Raw genomic sequence first — 20,835 nt, forward strand, 5'->3', positions numbered from 1 at the left:
TATGAGTATATCTACTTGATGAAACATAAGTCTCAAACATTTGAAAAGTTCAAATAATTTCAGGGTGAAGTGGAAAATCATCGTGACAAGAAAATAAGGTTTCTACGATCTGATCGCGGAGACAAATATTTGAGTTACGAGTTTGGTCTTCAATTAAAACAATGTGGAATAGTTTCACAAACTCATGCCACCTGGAACACCACAGCATAATGGTGTGTCCGATCGTCATAACCGTACTTTATTGGATATAGTGCAATCTATGATGTCTCTTACCGATCTACCACTATCGTTTTGGGGTTATGCATTAGAGACAGCTGCATTCACGTTTAAAAGGCCACCATCTAAGTCCGTTGAGATGACACAATCTGAACTATAGTTTGGCAAGAAACCAAAGTTGTCGTTTCTTAAAGTTTGGGATTGTGATGCTTATATGAGAAAGTTTCATCCTGATAAGCTCAAACCCAAATCGGAGAAATATGTCTTCATAGGATACCCAAACGAAATTGTTGGGTACACCTTCTATCACAGATCCGAAGGCAAATTCGTTGCTAAGAATGGATCCTTTCTAGAGAAGGAGTTTCTCTCGAAAGAAGTGAGTGGGAGGAAAGTAGAACTTGATAAGGTAATTATACCTTCTCCCTTATTGGAAAGTAGTTCATCATAAAAATCTGTTCTTGTGATTACTACACCAATTAGTGAGGAAGCTAATGATGATGATCATGTAACTTAAGATCAAGTTACTACCGTATCTCGTAGGTAAACCAGAGTGAGATCCGCACCAGAGTAGTACGGTAATCCTGTTCGGGAAGTCATGTTACTAGACCATGACGAACTTGCGAACTATGAGGAAGCGATGATGAGCCCAGATTCCGCGAAATGGTTTGAGGCCATGAAATCTGAGATATGATCCATGTATGAGAACAAAGTAAAGGAAATATGCCCTAGAGGCAATAATAAAGTTATTATTTTATTTCCTTATATCATGATAAATGTTTATTATTCATGCTAGAATTGTATTAACCGGAAACATAATACTTGTGTGAATACATAGACAAACTAAACGTCACTAGTATTCCTCTACTTGACTAGCTCGTTAATCAAAGATGGTTATGTTTCCTAACCATAGACAAAGAGTTGTTATTTGATTAACGGGATCACATCATTAGGAGAATGATGTGATTGACTTGACCCATTCCGTTAGCTTAACACTCGATCGTTTAGTATGTTGCTATTGCTTTCTTCATGACTTATACATGTTCCTATGACTATGAGATTATGCAACTCCCGTTTACCGGAGGAACACTTTATGTGCTACCAAACGTCACAACGTAACTGGGTGATTATAAAGGAGCTCTACAGGTGTCTCCAAAGGTACATGTTGGGTTGGCGTATTTCGAGATTAGGATTTGTCACTCCGATTGTCGAAGAGGTATCTCTAGGCCCTCTCGGTAATGCACATCACATAAGCCTTGCAAGCATTGCAACTAATGAGTTAGTTACAAGATGATGTATTACGAAACGAGTAAAGAGACTTGCCGGTAATGAGATTGAACTAGGTATTGAGATACCGACGATCGAATCTCGGGCAAGTAACATACCGATGACAAAGGGAACAACGTATGTTGTTATGCGGTCTGACTGATAAAGATCTTTGTAGAATATGTGGGAACCAATATGAGCATCCAGGTTCCGCTATTGGTTATTGATCGGAGACGTGTCTCGGTCATGTCTACATTGTTCTCGAACCTATAGGGTCCGCACGCTTAAGGTTTTGATGACAGTTATATTATGAGTTTATGCATTTTGATGTACGAAGTTTGTTCGAAGTCCCGGATGTGATCATGGACATGACGAGGAGTCTCGAAATGGTCGAGACATAAAGATTGATATATTGGAAGCCTATATTTGGATATCGAAAGTGTTCCGAGTGAAATCGGGATTTTACCGGAGTACCGGGAGGTTACCGGATTCCCCCGGGAGGTATATGGGCCTTAGTGGGCTTTAGTGGAAGAGAGGAGAGGTGGCCAGGGCTGGGCCGTGCGTCCCTCCCCCCTAGTCCGAATAGGACAAGGAGAGGGGGGCGGCGCCCCCCCCCCTTCCTTCTCTCTCTCCTCTTTCCCCCTCCCGAATCCTATTCCAACTAGGAAAGGGGGGGGAATCCTACTCCCGGTGGGAGTAGGACTCCTCCTGGCGCGCCCTCCTCCTGGCCGGCCGCACCTCCCCCTGCTCCTTTATATACCGGGGCAGGGGGCACCCCTAGACACACAAGTAGATCCACGTGATCATATTCTTAGCCGTGTGCGGTGCCCCCTTCCACCATAATCCTCGATAATATTGTAGCGGTGCTTAGGCGAAGCCCTGCGACGGTAGTACATCAAGATCGTCACCACGCCGTCGTGCTGACAGAACTCTTCCCCGACACTTTGCTGGATCAGAGTCCGGGGATCGTCATCGAGCTGAACGTGTGCTAGAACTCGGAGGTGCCGTAGTTTCGGTGCTTGATCGGTCGGGCCGTGAAAACGTACGACTACATCAACCGCGTTGTGCTAACGCTTCCGCTGTCAATCTACAAGGGTACGTAGATCACACTCTCCCCTCTCGTTGCTATGCATCACCATGATCTTGCGTGTGCGTAGGAAAATTTTGAAATTACTACGTTCCCCAACAGTGGCATCCGAGCCTAGGTTTTATGCGTTGATGTTGTGCACGAGTAGAACACAAATGAGTTGTGGGCGATATAAGTCATACTGCTTACCAGCATGTCATACTTTGGTTCGGCGGTATTGTTGGACGAAGTGGCCCGGACCGACATTACGCGTACGCTTACGCGAGACCGGTTCTCCCGACGTGCTTTGCACAAAGGTGGCCAGCGGGTGACAGTTTCTTCAACTTTAGTTGAACCGAGTGTGGCTACGCCCGGTCCTTGCGAGGTTAAAACAGCACCAACTTGACAAACTATCATTGTGGTTTTGATGCGTAGGTAAGATTGGTTCTTGCTTAAGCCCGTAGCAGCCACATAAAACTTGCAACAACAAAGTAGAGGACGTCTAACTTGTTTTTGCAGGGCATGTTGTGATGTGATATGGTCAAGAAATGATGCTAAATTTTATTGTATGAGATGATCATGTTTTGTAACCGAGTTATCAGCAACTGGCAGGAGCCATATGGTTGTCGCTTTATTGTATGCAATGCAATTGCGCTGTAATGCTTTACTTTATCACTAAGCGGTAGCGATAGTCGTGGAAGCATAAAATTGGCGAGACGACAACGATGCTACCATGGAGATCAAGGTGTCGCACTGGTGACAATGGTGATCACGACGGTGCTTCGAAGATGGAGATCACAAGCACAAGATGATGATGGCCATATCATATCACTTATATTGATTGCATGTGATGTTTATCTTTTATGCATCTTATCTTGCTTTGATTGACGGTAGCATTATAAGATGATCTCTCACTAATTATCAAGAAGTGTTCTCCCTGAGTATGCACCGTTGCGAAAGTTCTTCGTGCTGAGACACCACGTGATGATCGGGTGTGATAGGCTCTACATTCAAATACAACGGGTGCAAAACAGTTGCACACGCGGAATACTCAGGTTATACTTGACGAGCCAAGCATATACAGATATGGCCTCGGAACACGGAGACCGAAAGGTCGAGCGTGAATCATATAGTAGATATGATCAACATAGTGATGTTCACCATTGAAACTACTCCATCTCACGTGATGATCGGACATGGTTTAGTTGATTTGGATCACGTGATCACTTAGAAGATTAGAGGGATGTCTTTCTAAGTGGGAGTTCTTAAGTAATATGATTAATTGAACTTTAAATTTATCATGAACTTAGTCCTAGTAGTATTTTGCAAATTATGTTGTAGATCAATAGCTCGCGTTGTTGCTTCTTTGTGTTTATTTTGATATGTTCCTAGAGAAAATTGTGTTGAAAGATGTTAGTAGCAATGATGCGGATTGGATCCGTGATCTGAGGTTTATCCTCATTGCTGCACAGAAGAATTATGTCCTTGATGCACCGCTAGGTGACAGACCTATTGCAGGAGCAGATGCAGACGTTATGAACGTTTGGCTAGCTCAATATGATGACTACTTGATAGTTTAGTGCACCATGCTTAATGGCTTAGAATCGGGAATTCAAAGACGTTTTGAACGTCATGGACCATATGAGATGTTCCAGGAGTTGAAGTTAATATTTCAAGCAAATACCCGAGTTGAGAGATATGAAGTCTCCAACAAGTTCTATAGCTAAAAGATGGAGGAGAATTGCTCAACTAGTGAGCATGTGCTCAGATTGTCTGGGTACTACAATCGCTTGAATCAAGTGGGAGTTAATCTTCCAGATAAGATAGTGATTGACAGAATTCTCTAGTCACCATCACCAAATTAGTAGAACTTCGTGATGAACTATAATATGCAAGGGATAACGGAAACGATTCCCAAGCTCTTCGTAATGCTGAAATTGACGAAGGTAGAAATCGAGAAAAACATCAAGTGTTGATGGTAGAAAAGACCACTAGTTTCAAGAAAAGGGCAGAGGGAAGAAGGGGAACTTCAAGAAGAACAACAAGCAAGTTGCTGCTCAAGTGAAGAAGCCCAAGTCTGGTCCTAAGCCTGAGACTAAGTGCTTCTACTGCAAAGGGACTGGTCACTGGAAGCGGAACTACCCCAAGTGATTGGCGGATAAGAAGGATGGCAAAGTGAACATAAGTATATTTGATATACATGTTATTGATGTGTACTTTACTAGTGTTTATAGCAACCCCTCAGTATGTGATACTAGTTCAGTTGCTAAGATTAGTAACTTGAAACGGGAGTTGCAGAATAAACAGAGACTAGTTAAGGGTGAAGTGACGATGTGTGTTGGAAGTGGTTCCAAGATTGATATGATCATCATCGCACACTCCCTATAATTTCGGGATTAGTGTTGAACCTAAATAAGTGTTATTTGGTGTTTGCGTTGAGCATGAATATGATTTGATCATGTTTATACGGTTATTCATTTAAGTAAGAGAATAAATTGTTGTTCTGTTTACATGAATAAAACCTTATATGGTTACACACCCAATGAAAATAGTTCGTTGGATCTCGATCGTAGTGATACACATAATCATAATATTGAAACCAAAAGATGCAAAATTAGTAATGATAGTGCAACTTATTTGTGGCACTGCCGTTTAGGTCATATTGGTGTAAAGCGCATGAAGAAACTCCATGCTGATGGGCTTTTGGAATCACTTGATTATGAATCAGTTGATGCTTGCGAACCATGCCTCATGGGCAAGATGACTAAGACTGTTCTCCGGAACAATGGGGCGAGCAACTGACTTATTGGAAATAATACATACTGATGTATGCGATCCGATGACTGTTAAGGCTCGCGGCGGGTATCGTTATTTTCTGACCTTCACAGATGATTTGAGCAGATATGGGTATATCAACTTAATGAAACACAAGTCTGAAACAGTTGAAAAGTTCAAAGAATTTCAGAGTGAAGTGGAGAATCATCGTAATAAAAATAAAAGTTTCTATGATATGATCGCAGAAGTAAAATATTTGAGTTACGAGTTTGGCCTTCAGTTAAAAACAATGTGAAATAGTTTCACTACTCACGCCACCTGGAACACCAAAGCATAATGATGTGTCCGAACGTCATAACCGTACTTTATTAGATATGATGCGACCTATGATATCTCTTACCGATCTACCACTATCGTTTTGGGGTTATGCATTAGAGACAGCTGCATTCACATTAAATTGGGCACCATCTAAATCCGTTGAGACGACACCGTATGAACTATGGTTTGGCAAGAAACCTAAGCTGTCGTTTCTTAAAGTTTGAGGTTGCAATGCTTATGTGAAAATGTTTCAACCTGATAAGCTCAAACCCAAATCGGAGAAGTGCGTCTTCATAGGATACCCAAAAGAAATTGTTGGGTACACCTTCTATCACAGATCCGAAGGCAAGATATTCTTTGCTGAGAATGGATCCTTTCTAGAGAAGAAGTTTCTCTCGAAAGAAGTGAGTGTGAGGAAAGTAGAACTTGATGAGGTAACTGTACCTGCTCCCTTATTGGAAAGCAGTTCATCACAAAAATCTGTTCCTGTGACTACTAGACCGATTAGTGAGGAAGCTAATGATGATGATTATGTAACTTCAGATCAAGTTACTACCGAACCTCGTAGGTAAACCAGAGTGAGATCCGCACCAGAGTGGTACGGTAATCCAGTTCTGGAGGTCATGTTACTTGACCATGACGAGCCTACGAATTACGAGGAAGTGATGATGAGCCCAGATTCCGCGAAATGGCTTGAGGCCATGAAATCTGAGATGAGATCCATGTATGAGAACAAAGTATGGATTTTGATTGACTTGCCCAATGATCGGCGAGCCATTGAGATTAAATGGATCTTCAAGAGGAAGACGGACGCTGATAGTAGTGTTACTATCTACAAAGCTAGAATTGTCGCAAAAAGGTTTTCGACAAGTTCAAGGTGTTGACTACGATGAGAGTTTCTCACTCGTATCTATGCTTAAGTCTGTCCGAATCATGTTAGCAATTGCCGCATTTTATGAAATCCAGCAAATGGATGTCAAAACTGCATTCCTGAATAGATTTCTGGAAGAAGAGTTGTATATAATGCAGTCGAAAGGTTTTGTCGATCCAAAAGGAGCTAACAAAGTGTGCAAGCTCCAGCGATCCATTTATGGACTGGTGCAAGCCTCTCGGAGTTGGAATAAACGCTTTGATAGTATGATCAAAGCATATAGTTTTATACAGACTTGCGGTGAAGCCTGTATTTACAAGAAAGTGAGTGGGAGCACTACAGCATTTCTGATAAGTATATGTGAATGACATATTGTTGATCGGAAATAATGTAGAATTATTCTGCAAAGCATAAAGGAGTATTTTGAAAGAAGTTTTTCAAAGAAAGACCTCGGTGAAGCTGCTTACATATTAAGCATCAAGATCTATAGAGATAGATCAAGACGCTTGATAAGTTTTTTCAATGAGTACATACCTTGACAATATTTTGAAGTAGTTCAAAAATGGAACAGTCAAAGAAAGAGTTCTTGGCTGTGTTACAAGGTGTGAAATTGAGTAAGACTCAAAGCCCAACCACGGCAGAAGATAGAAAGAGAATGAAAGTCATTCCCTATGCCTCAGCCATAGGTTCTATAAAGTATGCCATGCTGTGTACCAGATCTATTGTATACCCTACACTGTGTTAAGCAAGGGAGTACAATAGTGATCTAAGAGTAGATTACTGGACAGCGGTCAAAATTATCCTTAGTGGAATAAGGAAATATTTCTCAATTATGGAGGTGACAAAAGGTTCGTCGTAAAAAGTTACGTCGATGCAAGTTTTGACACAGATCTGGATGACTCTAAGTCTCGATCTAGATACATATTGAAAGTGGGAGCAATTAGCTAGAGTAGCTCCGTGCAGAGCATTGTTGACATAGAAAATTGCAAAATACTTACGAATCTGAATGTGGCAGACCCGTTGACTAAAATTCTCTCACAAGCAAAACATGATCACACCTCAGTACTCTTTGGGTGTTAATCACATAGCAATGTGAACTAGATTATTGACTCTAGTAAACCCTTTGGGTGTTGGTCACATGTCGATGTGAACTATGGGTGTTGATCGCACGGTGATGTGAACTATTGATGTTAAATCACATGGCGATGAGAACTAGATTATTGATTCTAGTGCAAGTGGGAGACTGAAGGAAATATGCCCTAGAGGCAATAATAAAGTTATTATTTTATTTCCTTATATCATGATAAATGTTTATTATTCATGCTAGAATTGTATTAATCGGAAACATAATACTTGTGTGAATACATAGACAAACTAAATGTCACTAGTATGCCTCTACTTGACTAGCTCGTTAATCAAAGATGGTTATGTTTCCTAACCATAGACAAAGAGTTGTTATTTGATTAACGGGATCACATCATTAGGAGAATGATGTGATTGACTTGACCCATTCCGTTAGCTTAGCACTCGATCGTTTAGTATGTTGCTATTGCTTTCTTCATGACTTATACATGTTCCTATGACTATGAGATTATGCAACTCCCGTTTACCGGAGGAACAGTTTGTGTGCTACCAAACGTCACAACGTAACTGGGTGATTATAAAGGAGCTCTATAGGTGTCTCCAAAGGTACATGTTGGGTTGGCATATTTCGAGATTAGGATTTGTCACTCCGATTGTCGGAGAGGTATCTCTGGGCCCTCTCGGTAATGCACATCACATAAGCCTTGCAAGCATTGCAACTAATGAGTTAGTTGCGAGATAATGTATTACGAAACGAGTAAAGAGACTTGCCGGTAACGAGATTGAACTAGGTATTGAGATACCGACGATCGAATCTCGGGCAAGTAACATACCGATGACAAAGGGAACAACGTATGTTGTTATGCGGTCTGACCGATAAAGATCTTCGTAGAATATGTGGGAACCAATATGAGCATCCAGGTTCCGCTATTGGTTATTGATCGGAGACGTGTCTCGGTCATGTCTACATTGTTCTCGAACCCGTAGGGTCCGCACGCTTAAGGTTTTGATGACAGTTATATTATGAGTTTATGCATTTTGATGTAACGAAGTTTGTTCGGAATCCCGGATGTGATCACGGACATGACGAGGAGTCTCGAAATGGTCGAGACATAAATATTGATATATTGGAAGCCTATATTTGGATATCGGAAGTGTTCCGAGTGAAATCGGGATTTTACCGGAGTACCGGGAGGTTACCGGAACCCCCCGGGAGGTATATGGGCCTTAGTGGGCTTTAGTGGAGGAGAGGAGAGGTGGCCAGGGCTGGGCCGCGCGCCCCTCCCCCTAGTCCGAATAGGACAAGGAGAGGGGGGCGCCGCCCCCCCTTCCTTCTCTCTCTCCTCTTTCCCCCTCCCGAATCCTATTCCAACTAGGAAAGGGGGGAATCCTACTCCCGGTGCGAGTAGGACTCCTCTTGGCGTGCCCTCCTCCTGTCCGGCCGCACCTCCCCCTGCTCCTTTATATACGGGGGCAGGGGGCACCCCTAGACACACAAGTTGATCCACGTGATCATATTCTTAGCCGTGTGCGGTGCCCCCTTCCACCATAATCCTCGATAATATTGTAGCGGTGCTTAGGCGAAGCCGTGCCACGGTAGTACATCAAGATCGTCACCACGCCGTCGTGCTTACGGAACTCTTCCCCGACACTTTGCTGGATCAGAGTCCGGGGATCGTCATCGAGCTGAACGTGTGCTAGAACTCGGAGGTGCCGTAGTTTCGGTGCTTGATCGGTCGGGCCGTGAAGACGTACGACTACATCAACCGCGTTGTGCTAACGCTTCCGCTGTTGATCTACAAGGGTACATAGATCACACTCTCCCCTCTCGTTGCTATGCATCACCATGATCTTGCGTGTGCGTAGGAAAATTTTGAAATTACTACGTTCCCTAACACAAAGTATGGACTTTGATGGATTTGCCCGATGATCGGTAAGCCATAGAAAATAAATGGATCTTCAAGAGGAAGACGGACGCTGATAGTAGTGTTACTATCTACAAAGCTAGACTTGTCGAAAAAGGTTTTTGACAAAGTTCAAGGTGTTGACTACGATGAAATTTTCTCACTCATAGCGATGCTTAAGTCTGTCCAAATCATGTTAGCAATTGCCGCATTTTATGAAATCTGGCAAATGGATAAACAAAACTACATTCCTTAATGGATTTAAAGAAGAGTTGTATATGATGCAACCAGAAGATTTTGTCAATCCTAAAGGTGCTAACAAAATATGCAAGCTCCAGCGATCCATCTATGGACTGGTGCAAGCATCTCGGAGTTGGAATATACACTTTGATAAGTTGATCAAAGCATATAGTTTTATACAGACTTGCGGTGAAGCCTGTATTTACAAGAAAGTAAGTGGGAGCATACAACATTTCTGATAAGTATATGTGTATGACATATTGTTGATCGGAAATAATGTAGAATTATTCTGCGAAGCATAAAGGAGTGTTTGAAAGGATTTTGTCAAAGAAAACCTCGGCGAAGCTGCTTACATATTGAGCATCAAGATCTATAGAGATAGATCAAGACGCTTGATAAGTTTTTTTTCAATGAGTACATACCTTGACAAGATTTTGAAGTAGTTCAAAATGGAACAGTCAAAGAAAGAATTCTTGCCTGTGTTACAAGGTGTGAAATTGAGTAAGACTCAAAGCCCGACCACGACAGAAAATAGAATGAGAATGAAAGTCATTCCCTATGCCTTGGCCATAGGTTCTATAAAGTATGCCATGCTGTGTACCAGACCTATTGTATACCCTACACTAACTTTGGCAAGGGAGTACAATAGTGATCTAGGAGTAGATCATTGGACAACGGGCAAAAATTATCGTTAGTGGAATAAGGATATGTTTCTCGATTATGGAGGTGACAAAAGGTTCGTCGTAAAAGGGTTACGTCGATACAAGTTTTGGCACTGATCCGGATGACTCTTAGTCTTCATCTGGATACATATTGAAAGTGGGAGCAATTAGCTAAAGTAGCTCCGTGCAAAGCATTGTAGACATAGAAAATTGCAAAATATTTACGGATCTGAATATGGCAGACCCGTTGACTAAACTTCTCTCACAGGCAAAACATGATCACACCTTAGTACTCTTTGGGTATTAATCACATAGCAACGTGAACTAGATTACTGACTCTAGTAAACCCTTTGGGTGTTGGTCACATATCGATGTGAACTATGGGTGTTAACCACATAAAGATGTGAACTATTGATGTTAGATCACATGGCGATGTGAACTAGATTATTGACTCTAGTGCAAGTGGGAGACTGAAGGAAATATGCCCTAGAGGCAATAATAAAGTTATTATTTATTTCCTTATATCATGATAAATGTTTATTATTCATGCTAGAATTGTATTAACCGGAAACATAATACATGTGTGAATACATAGACAAACAGAGTGTCACTAGTATGCCTCTACTTGACTAGCTCGTTAATCAAAGATGGTTATGTTTCCTAACCATGGACAAAGAGTTGTTATTTGATTAACGGGATCACATCATTAGGTGAATGATCTGATTGACATGACCCATTCCATTAGCTTAGCACCCGATCGTTTAGTATGTTGCTATTGCTTTCTTCATGACTTATACATGTTCCTATGACTATGAGATTATGCAACTCCCGTTTGCCGGAGGAACACTTTGTGTGCTACCAAACATCACAACGTAACTGGGTGATTATAAAGGTGCTCTACAGGTGTCTCCAAAGGTACATGTTGGGTTGGCGTATTTCGAGATTAGGATTTGTCACTCCGATTGTCGGAGAGGTATCTCTGGGCCCTCTCGGTAATGCACATCACATAAGCCTTGCAAGCATTGCAACTAATGAGTTAGTTGTGAGATGATGTATTACGGAACGAGTAAAGAGACTTGCCGGTAACGAGATTGAACTAGGTATTGAGATACCGACGATCGAATCTCGGGCAAGTAACATACCGATGACAAAGGGAACAACGTATGTTGTTATGCGGTCTGACCGATAAAGATCTTCGTAGAATATGTAGGAACCAATATGAGCATCCAGGTTCCGCTATTGGTTATTGACCGGAGACGTGTCTCGGTCATGTCTACATTGTTCTCGAACCGTAGGGTCCGCACGCTTAACGTTACGATGACAGTTTCATTATGAGTTTATGTATTTTGATGTACCGAAGGTTGTTCGGAGTCCCGGATATGATCATGGACATGACGAGAAGTCTCGAAATGGTCGAGACATAAATATCGATATATTGGAAGCCTATATTTGGATATCGGAATCGTTCCGGGTGAAATCGGGATTTTACCGGAGTACCGGGGGGTTACCGGAACCCCCCTGGGGGTTATTGGGCCTACATGGGCCCTAAGGGAGAATAGGAAAGGAGGCAAGAGGTGGCCGCGCGCCCCTCCCCTCCCTAGTCCGAATAGGACAAGGAGAGGGGGGCGGCGCCCCCCCCTTTCCTTTCCCTCTTCCTCCTCTTTCCCACTTCTCCTTCTCCAACTAGGAAAGAAGGGAGTCCTACTCCCGGTGGGAGTAGGACTCCCCCTTGGCGCGCCCTCCTTGGCCGGCCGCCCCCTCCCCTTGGCTCCTTTATATACGGGGGCAGGGGGCACCCTAGAACACACAAGTTGATCTGCGTGATCGTTCCTTAGCCGTGTGCGGTGCCCCCCTCCATCATATTCCACCTCGGTCATATTGTAGCGGTGCTTAGGCGAAGCCCTGCGACGGTTGAACATCAAGATCGTCACCACGCCGTCGTGCTGACGGAACTCCTCCCCGAAGCTTTGCTGGATCGGAGCCCGGGGAGCGTCATCGAGCTGAACGTGTGCCAAGAACTCGGAGGTGCCGGAGTAACGGTGCTTGGATCGGTTGGACCGGGAAGACGTACGACTACTTCCTCTACGTTGTGTCAACGCTTCCGCTTCGATCTACGAGGGTACGTAGACAACACTTTCCCCCCTCGTTGCTATGCATCACCATGATCTTGCGTGTGTGTAGGAATTTTTTTGAAATTACTACGTTTCCCAACACTTGTATAAGTGAATGGAGGGAGTATATGTCAAAAACATTTGTCTACTACACGTTTAACCTTTTTCCAATACAAATTTATCAAATTTTTTAATACATGGCAACATTTTTATACACATTTTCATCATTTTTCAAATGCTTAATAAACATTTTTCAAATACAAAATTATTTTTAATACATGTTCAACATTTTTCTATGAACACTTTTAAACATTTTCAAATTGTTGATTAATACTTTTCAAATACAAGATTAACATTTTTTAACACATATTCAACATTTTTTCTATACAGATTTAACATTTGTCAAGTACCTATTCAATATTTTTTCAAAGGGAAAACTTTGTTTTTGCCACTCTAGTTTTTGCCCACTTTGCTTATGCCATTCTAGAATTTGACACATCACTTTTGCCACTCTCAGCTTTTGACAATTATCACAATTGCCATTCTATGGCAAAAGCAATAATTTTTCATTTCACTTTTGCCACTCTTAGATTTTGACAATGTATCATAATTGCCACTCTGAAAATTTTGCTTTTGCCATGGAATGACAATTCTAATAATTGTCAGAAGCTGAGAGTGGCAAAGTGACATGTCAAATTCTAGAGTGGCATAAGCAAAGTAGGCAAAAGCTAGAGTGGCAAAAACAAATTTCCCCTTTTTCAAAAGCTTGATTAACATTTATATATATATATATATATGATAAAAAAATTCATCATTTTTACATACATGGTCAACATTGTTTCTATACACATTTGAAAATTTTAAAATGCTTGATTAAAATTTTGAAATACTCGTTCAACATTTTAAAAGATGCTTTATTAACATTTTTATACATTATCATACAATTCAACATTTTTTAATATGTGGTCAACATTTTTCTATACATATTTAACATTTTCTAAGTATTTGATTAACATTTTTCAAACACTTGTTAAACATTTTTTTAAAAATGCTTGATTAACATTTTGAAATACTTACTCAAATTGTTTCATACACATTTTTTTGTATTCATTTTTGATACATAATAAACATTTTCTCTATACACACTTAAAATTTTTCAAATGCTTGGTCAACATTTTAAAAATATTTTATCTAGATCGATATTTGTAATATATTTATTTAGAATATTTGGAATTGTAAATTTTTTTTAAAAAGGAAAGCAAAAAACAAAAATAAAATAGTAAAAAATAAACAAAACAAAAAACGAGGTTGAATGTTCCCGAGTGTCTGGCCGGCCCAACTCGTGCCACGCTTGAGCGAGACTTGTCCTGGTCTCGCATGAAGCGAGACATATCAGCGCCCTTTCTAAGCAAACCATCTAGGCCTCTATATATCCCCCTCAAAAAAATAAAAAATATAGGCCTCTATATACCAAGTCTGGGCCGTAAATTAACTGCCTCGGACTCGCTCCGAGACTCTTGACTGACTACTGGGCCACTGCGCGAGACCCAATTACAGAGGACTCGCCGCTTTTCTTTTCGTCGCCGGATACACAACCGAAGCCGCCGCGCTCCGCCGCCTCCTCTCGCTCCGCCTCCGCCTCCGCCGTCTGTTGCATCCCTGCCGGCCATGTCGGTGAGTGCCCTCCGCAACCGTACCCTCCGACCTCCCTGCTTCCATCCCCATCACGCAAAACCCTAGCTCCTTTACCCGCTTCCCCCGTCTGATCCGCGCTGCCTCGTCCCCACCTCCGCAGATCTTCGAGTACAACGGGAGCGCCGTGGTGGCGATGGTGGGGAAGAACTGCTTCGCGATCGCCAGCGACCGGCGCCTGGGCGTGCAGCTGCAGACCGTCGCCACCGACTTCCAGAGGGTGTTCAAGATCCACGGCAAGCTGTACATCGGCCTCTCCGGCCTCGCCACGGACGCCCAGACGCTGTGGGTCTCCAATCCCCGATTGGCGGTTTCTGGTTGCTTGGCTGATCGCCCCTGATTTGGTGGCTTTCGTCGGTTTAGGGTTTGGGTCTGATGTCTGTGTGTGCTGCGTCACGTGTGCAGGTACCAGCGGCTGGTGTTTAAGCACAAACTGTACCAGCTTCGGGAGGAGAGGGACATGAAGCCCGAGACCTTTGCCAGCCTCGTCTCCGCCCTCCTTTACGAGAAAAGGTGAGAAGCTTCAAGTATCGGAACTCCTGGTAGCTTGATTTGGAGCATCGTGCAATTTGTGGTCGTGTTAAGAGCAGAGCATATGAACCAGCGCTGAACATGGGAAGTAAATTTAGACTTGCTGAATTGCATTGTGGCGACTGGTTGACTATGTGAAGTAGGGTTGGCGTGCCTTCTATTGGGTTAGTCTCCACATAATTTGGGATAAAAAAAATTGATGATTGATGATATAGCTGGTGCTACAATTCCAAATGTTACCCTCTGATGCATAGGTTAATATTTTGCGTAGTTATGTTGATGTAATTGTGCAATTCCTCCTCTTGTCGCAGTCTGTGTCATGATCATATTTTTGATTAGCTAAAATGTGTAGGATGTTTGTGTAGATACAGTATAACTTTTTTTTTTCTTATCCTTCTGTCTTATTACCACCTCTTATATTTGCTGAACTATGAGGACAGCTAACAGAGTTATTTCATGATATTTAGGTTTGGGCCATACTTCTGCCAACCAATTATTGCCGGGCTAGGTGAAAAGGATCAGCCATTTATATGTACCATGGACTGCATTGGTGCTAAGTATGTATCATATATCTTTCTGTGATCTTTTCCGTTACATGTGTTACAATGCTACTTCCTTCTCAAAAGTACAATTGACTTGAATACGGCTGTAGGCTATGTTTTATTCACATACTTCCATTTATAGTACCTATCTCCCATGGGCATGCTTTGGCTCAGTCAGAATCCTCGGATGTATTTAATCTTTGGTTAAGATTGCTTATTGTCAACTGTCATCCAAGTATTGGCAATTCTAAGGTATGGGATTTATAGGGAGTGAATGTTGAACCACAAGGTTCAGAAAACACCAAACAAGGCTATAAAAGGCATGAAAAACAATTAAGTAACTAAATATTGACCTATATAATGTTAGTACGTATATGCTTTGGAAAGGTTATCTTGTTTTAGTGTTGCCCAGGAGCTGTACAAAGTTGTATTGTTAATGTAGACAGCATGTGCTATGCTAATATACCGTTCCCATCTGTACTTTCCTGGAACCACAGACCGCAGTGCTTCATGTCTCTTGATACACGATGATGGTGATTCTTGAACCGTATGCTGACTTCCTGTGCAGCTATTATATCTGTAGGAGTTAATCTGATCAAAAGTGGTTCCTTTATGCAGGGAACTGGCAAAAGATTTTGTGGTTTCTGGTACTGCTTCGGAATCACTATATGGTGCTTGTGAGTCCATGTACAAACCAGACATGGTTCGTTTCCTTACTCGAGACATGTGTACACGCTAATTTCTTTTATGTAGTTCCTCATGCAAAATGCTATGGTAATTTCCCTTATCTGGTTTTGTACTGTAAATATGACAATTCTTTTAATCATTTTTTTGGTAAAGGAACCCGAAGAACTATTTGAGACCATCTCACAAGCATTGCTGTCTTCTGTTGATCGTGATTGCTTGAGTGGTTGGGGAGGTTATGTTCTTATTGTGTAAGTTACACATATATTTCAAACTCTTACATAGTATACCAAGTATGCATGCGAGTGTGTGACCATCGCTGTGCTGACCGACTCACAATAATTTATTCATTATTAGGGCACTTTGTATGCATAAGGTCATCTCTAAATTTGCTAATCCCAGGAAGATGTGTTATAGTTTGATATTTGAACTGAGCATTAGATTTATTGAACCAACATGTGCTATTATACACCATAAGAGTAGTAATTTTGCAAAGTAGTACCATACTAGAGATCAGAGGAAGGTGCTTTGCCTTCTAGTATGCCTTTGAAGTCCTTCCTGATATTCTGATTCTCTGTTTACCTGGTTGCAGAACGCCCACTGAAGTTCAGGAGAGAGTGCTTAAGGGGAGAATGGACTGATTTCGCAACACCTGCAGTCCTAGTTCACACATGAGATTGTTCAACCTAAAACCCGTGTGATCTACTCTTTCTGTCTGTGCTCAAGCACTTCTTTGTTCGATGCTACAACTTGGAATTTAACATGCCACTGAAATCTGAAATCTGAAATCTGAAATTGAGATCATGTGTGCCTGTGCACTTTGTTCCAGAATTACAGCCTCCAGTCTGAGCAGGCTTTTGTTTTGCCTGTTGAAACTGGAGGCAACTATTGCACATGACATGTCTCTGATATAGTAGTTCGGCTTGTTTGGTTCGTGTACTATGCTTGTCACCCTCTGGGAGTTTGATAAATTTGATTGATCAGTGAGGATCGTATACTCGTATGCCTGTTACTTACAAAATTGTGGTAAGATTGCTTTTATATAGGCAAGCCAAAGCACTGTGCCTATTCTGACGACCTATATTATGCATTTTGACATGCATTCTCGCAACCCTTGTATAGGAATGAAACATGCTCGGACATCTTTTCCTTTTTGCATCACACCAGTGCACACTAATATAGTATTGCCATATCCTAATCCCATGTACCCATCACTTGCCTTATCTCCTCAAGATATACCAGTAGAAAATGAGATCTCCCACACGAACGGCGATCTTCGGTTGCGTCAGCCGACCAGTGTTTTCGCCGGCGCGGCGGAAGCAGAGCACGTAAAGAAACCACTGCCTGCATGCATGTCAACTTAAGTGACTTTTGTAAAGATGGCATGTAGCAGCACGTCGCGGTCGCCTGACATGTACGGCCATTCGCTCAAATCATACAATTGCCTGATCAATTCCTACAAGAATTTTTTACACGGCACACAGAAAACTCCTCCGTTTCCCGGTTGGTATCTTGCTTGCTCATGGGAGAGCGGGAGAAGAAGGGAGGAGGAGAAGTTCCCCGGGCTGCAGGGCTCGTGAGCGACAGCGGTGGTGACCGCCCGCGGCCACGCGTCGTCGGCAGCGGAGGGGAGGGATCTCTCCGGCCAGTTGAGCTCGACCTCATCGGCACAGTCGGTGCGGAGGCACCTCTGGGTTTGCCGGCCGCCGTGTCGGCGGAGGCCGAGCAGGAGCCGCGGCAGCTGTTCCGGTGCCACTACTGCCGGCGGGATTTCTACAGCTCGCAGGCGCTCGGCGGGCACCAGAACGCGCACAAGCGTGAGCGCACGCTCGCAAGGCGCCACGCCGGCGTACCAGCGCCGCTCGGACAGCACGGTTACTCCTTCGCCATCCACGGCGGGCTCGGTGCGCCGGGGCCTGGCGAGCTGCCGAGCTGGTTCGGCGCATTCAACGTCCGGAGGGCGGCGGTGGCGGCGTGCGGCGAGGAGGAAGGCTGGCGGCGGCGGAGTGACGGAAGTGTTGGCCACTGTGGTGATGGCGATCAGGAGCTGCGGAAGCTTGACTTGACGCTAAAGCTGTAATCGTAGTAGATCTTTGGTGCTACTACCCATGGATTAAGTACTTAAGAGTATGTGTGTAAATAGTTTTGTTGCAAAAAAGATGGCATGTGATGAGAATAAGCAACACATAGTACTACTCCCTTCGTTCCTAAATACTTATCTTTCTAGTCATTTCAACAAATGACTACATACAGAGCAAAATGAGTGAATCTACACGTTAAAATATGTCTACATACATCCGTATGTAGTAGTCATTTGAAATATCTAGAAAGACAAATATTTAGAACGGAGAGAGTAGATCATAATTTTAGAAACATTTGAGAGCTCTTGTGAATACATTGATATTTCCCCGCAAAAGAAAAGAATACACTGATTTTGTTTTTTAAGGGGAAGAATACACTGATATTGATGTGCGGAAAACTACAAATCGTAGCTTTGGAGTCGGTCCTCAAAGTCGGTTTCTGGTAAAAGAAATTTTAGCCAACTAATTGGTGCAAACATGGTGGTCTTAAAGCATGCCCAATGGATGACTTATTGCTGCTATGAAATCAGGAGCGGAGCCAGAAAATTTTACCATTGGGTTCAGTCATTGACTTGCTATAAGGATTTGGTACCGATAAATTAATTATAACTTCAAATCTATACCATCTCAAGAAGTGTTTGGCACTAAAACACAACATACATAATAGAGATACGACATCACTTATCACATATTGTATTGCATTAAAAACTGAAAGAGTGCGGCACATACCAGTTGGATGACATTGAATGAAATGGAGAGCTGTTGAGCAAAGTAATGCACATAATAAAGTGAATAATATTGCAAAATATTTGCTTTCAATTGAACACACCATACATGTTGCTTTCCCCATCACACTATTGTCCTCTGACACATATGTTGCTTGCCCCGTCATATTATTGTCCTCTGACCTGTTTTATGCTTAATCAAATATTAGTGAATAATTTTTTAAGAGTAGCCTTGCGACAAATTGTTGATGTTTTCTTAACATGTTAGACTCCAACTAACCGTTCAATGATAAATCCTAGATTGCTAAAGTATTTTGAAAGAATTGTCATCTGCTCTTTGCCAGACACATCGGTAACCTCATCGATCAACAAACTGAATATATTACCTCTGACTTATGCAGTAATATAATTCAAAATTTCTACATACTCATTTGGCAACATCTTTAACTCGTAAGAAAACATAAATAGTAGGCAATATAAAGTCATGATGAAGTCCCCTTTGTAAAATAATTGGGAATTACCTTCGTTAAACTATCCTAGATTAAGTCTCTATTCATACCTGCAATATCCATGTGTGGATAGACATAATTAAGTGGTGGCATGTAAGGTCACTTTGTTAAATATGTGCACCTAATCTCATCTTACTTCCTCGACTTCTTGTGTACTTCTAAATTATCTTCTGATCGCTGAATCATAAGGCAATTCACTCAAACTATTTTATCTTTAAATGGAAAGGCTTCAGAAGACTACTCATGGAGAAATTTGATGCACTTTGACAACGTCTAATGGGTGGCCTTGAAGTGCTAACATCATTATCTAAATCTGATGATGATTTTTTTTGAGGAAATAAAATTCGACATCCTAGATCAATCAAAGTACATGGAATCACTGAATAACTAACTGGAAAACTATGGGATACCAACTACGATATACTCTCTCCGTTTCTAAATATAAGTCTTTGTAGAGATTTCACTATGAACCACATACGGATGTATATAGATGCATTTCAAGTTTAGATTCATTCATTTTGCTTCGTATGTAGTCCATCTAGTGGAATCTCTATAAAAACTTATAGTTAGGAACGGAGGGAGTACACAATAGAGAGGAGATGTGATGAACTGCAACCTCAAATTTGGTCTAGGGAGCCTTCCTGCTGCCGACCTGTCCTTGTCGCCTCATCTCTGTTGCTGGAGTATCGATGCGAACGAGAGAATAGATCTGAGATTGGAGGGAGCGAAAAAAACGCAAAAGGTCGTGCGGCCGGCGGCTGCCCTATACACGTACATAAATAGAACAGCGACAGGAAGCCACGAACAGGCCTGTCAGGCTGGGAGTGAGAGAATTTACATTGTGGGCTTTTGGGCTTCTCACCGAGCGTTTCATTCCAAGTTGATGGGTTTAGCCCTAATTTTGTATTGGTTCATGCACATACTATACATGTATTATACCCCTCGCCAGGCAAAGTCGTTGGGTTTAGCTGAACCCAACGCTCATACGCTGGCTCCGCCACTGTCTGAAATGGTTTTAGGGTAGAAGAGAGAAGGATTTTAGGCCCCACAGAAGCAATGCTTTTCCACATGCCTAAGAATTGTTGCCCAAACTTTTTGGCCTTCTTCAATTATCAAACATTTTAAAGCATGTTCAACACAATTAATCCAAAGCAAACAATATCAAACTCATCTATAAACACAACATCTTCCATCACAATCCACTCCTATATCACAACAAAAACAGAATAAATAATACCTCAAAGGCTTTTTGTCGAACACCTAACATGCACGGAGGGAATTGAATGTACCAATGTAGTTCGGAGATTGTAAATAGTAGTTTTGTTACTAAAAGGATGACTCGCGAGAATATGTGACACACACTAATAATATTTTTAGAACATTTGAGGGCTATTGTGAAACACTCATATTTTCTTGCAAAAAAGGAAGAGGGATAGAATGATATTGATGTGCGAAAAAACTATAGATCTTAGTTTCGTAGTCGATCTTCAAAGTCAGTTTCTGGTGAAAGAAAGTTTTGCGAACTAATTAGTGCACACATGGTGGTCTTAGAGCATGTCCAA

The 20,835-nt window shown here is 42.0% G+C and overlaps 2 protein-coding genes across 2 annotated transcripts; both read left to right on the forward strand.

Annotated features, from left to right (window-relative positions):
* The first annotated feature begins 14,018 nt into the window (after positions 1-14,018).
* On the forward strand, positions 14,019-16,762 carry LOC125516846 (proteasome subunit beta type-3). The gene is made up of 7 exons (XM_048682143.2): positions 14,019-14,183; positions 14,305-14,486; positions 14,607-14,714; positions 15,200-15,289; positions 15,893-15,977; positions 16,115-16,209; positions 16,551-16,762. Exons 1-7 carry the CDS (start codon positions 14,178-14,180, stop codon positions 16,597-16,599), a joined length of 615 nt encoding a protein of 204 aa, XP_048538100.1. The 5' UTR covers positions 14,019-14,177; the 3' UTR covers positions 16,600-16,762.
* Positions 16,763-16,941: 179 nt separating this feature from the next.
* LOC147964458 (zinc finger protein 2-like) lies at positions 16,942-18,137 on the forward strand. The gene has a single exon (XM_087527006.1). It carries the CDS (start codon positions 17,481-17,483, stop codon positions 18,036-18,038), a length of 558 nt encoding a protein of 185 aa, XP_087383132.1. The 5' UTR covers positions 16,942-17,480; the 3' UTR covers positions 18,039-18,137.
* Positions 18,138-20,835: the final 2,698 nt, after the last annotated feature.

Source organism: Triticum urartu, chromosome 6A (genome assembly GCF_056163025.1).
Source record: "Triticum urartu cultivar PI428250 chromosome 6A, HENAU_Tu73, whole genome shotgun sequence".
NCBI lineage: Eukaryota > Viridiplantae > Streptophyta > Magnoliopsida > Poales > Poaceae > Triticum > Triticum urartu.

Bases quoted from the DNA above. Each gene is read 5' to 3' on its own strand.
- LOC147964458 (XM_087527006.1), top strand. From the start codon at position 17,481: ATGGGAGAGCGGGAGAAGAAGGGAGGAGGAGAAGTTCCCCGGGCTGCA.
- LOC125516846 (XM_048682143.2), top strand. The intron at 14,487-14,606 runs GTGGGTCTCCAA...TCACGTGTGCAG, and splicing joins GCCACGGACGCCCAGACGCT to GTACCAGCGGCTGGTGTTTA. The intron at 14,715-15,199 runs GTGAGAAGCTTC...CATGATATTTAG, and splicing joins GCCCTCCTTTACGAGAAAAG to GTTTGGGCCATACTTCTGCC.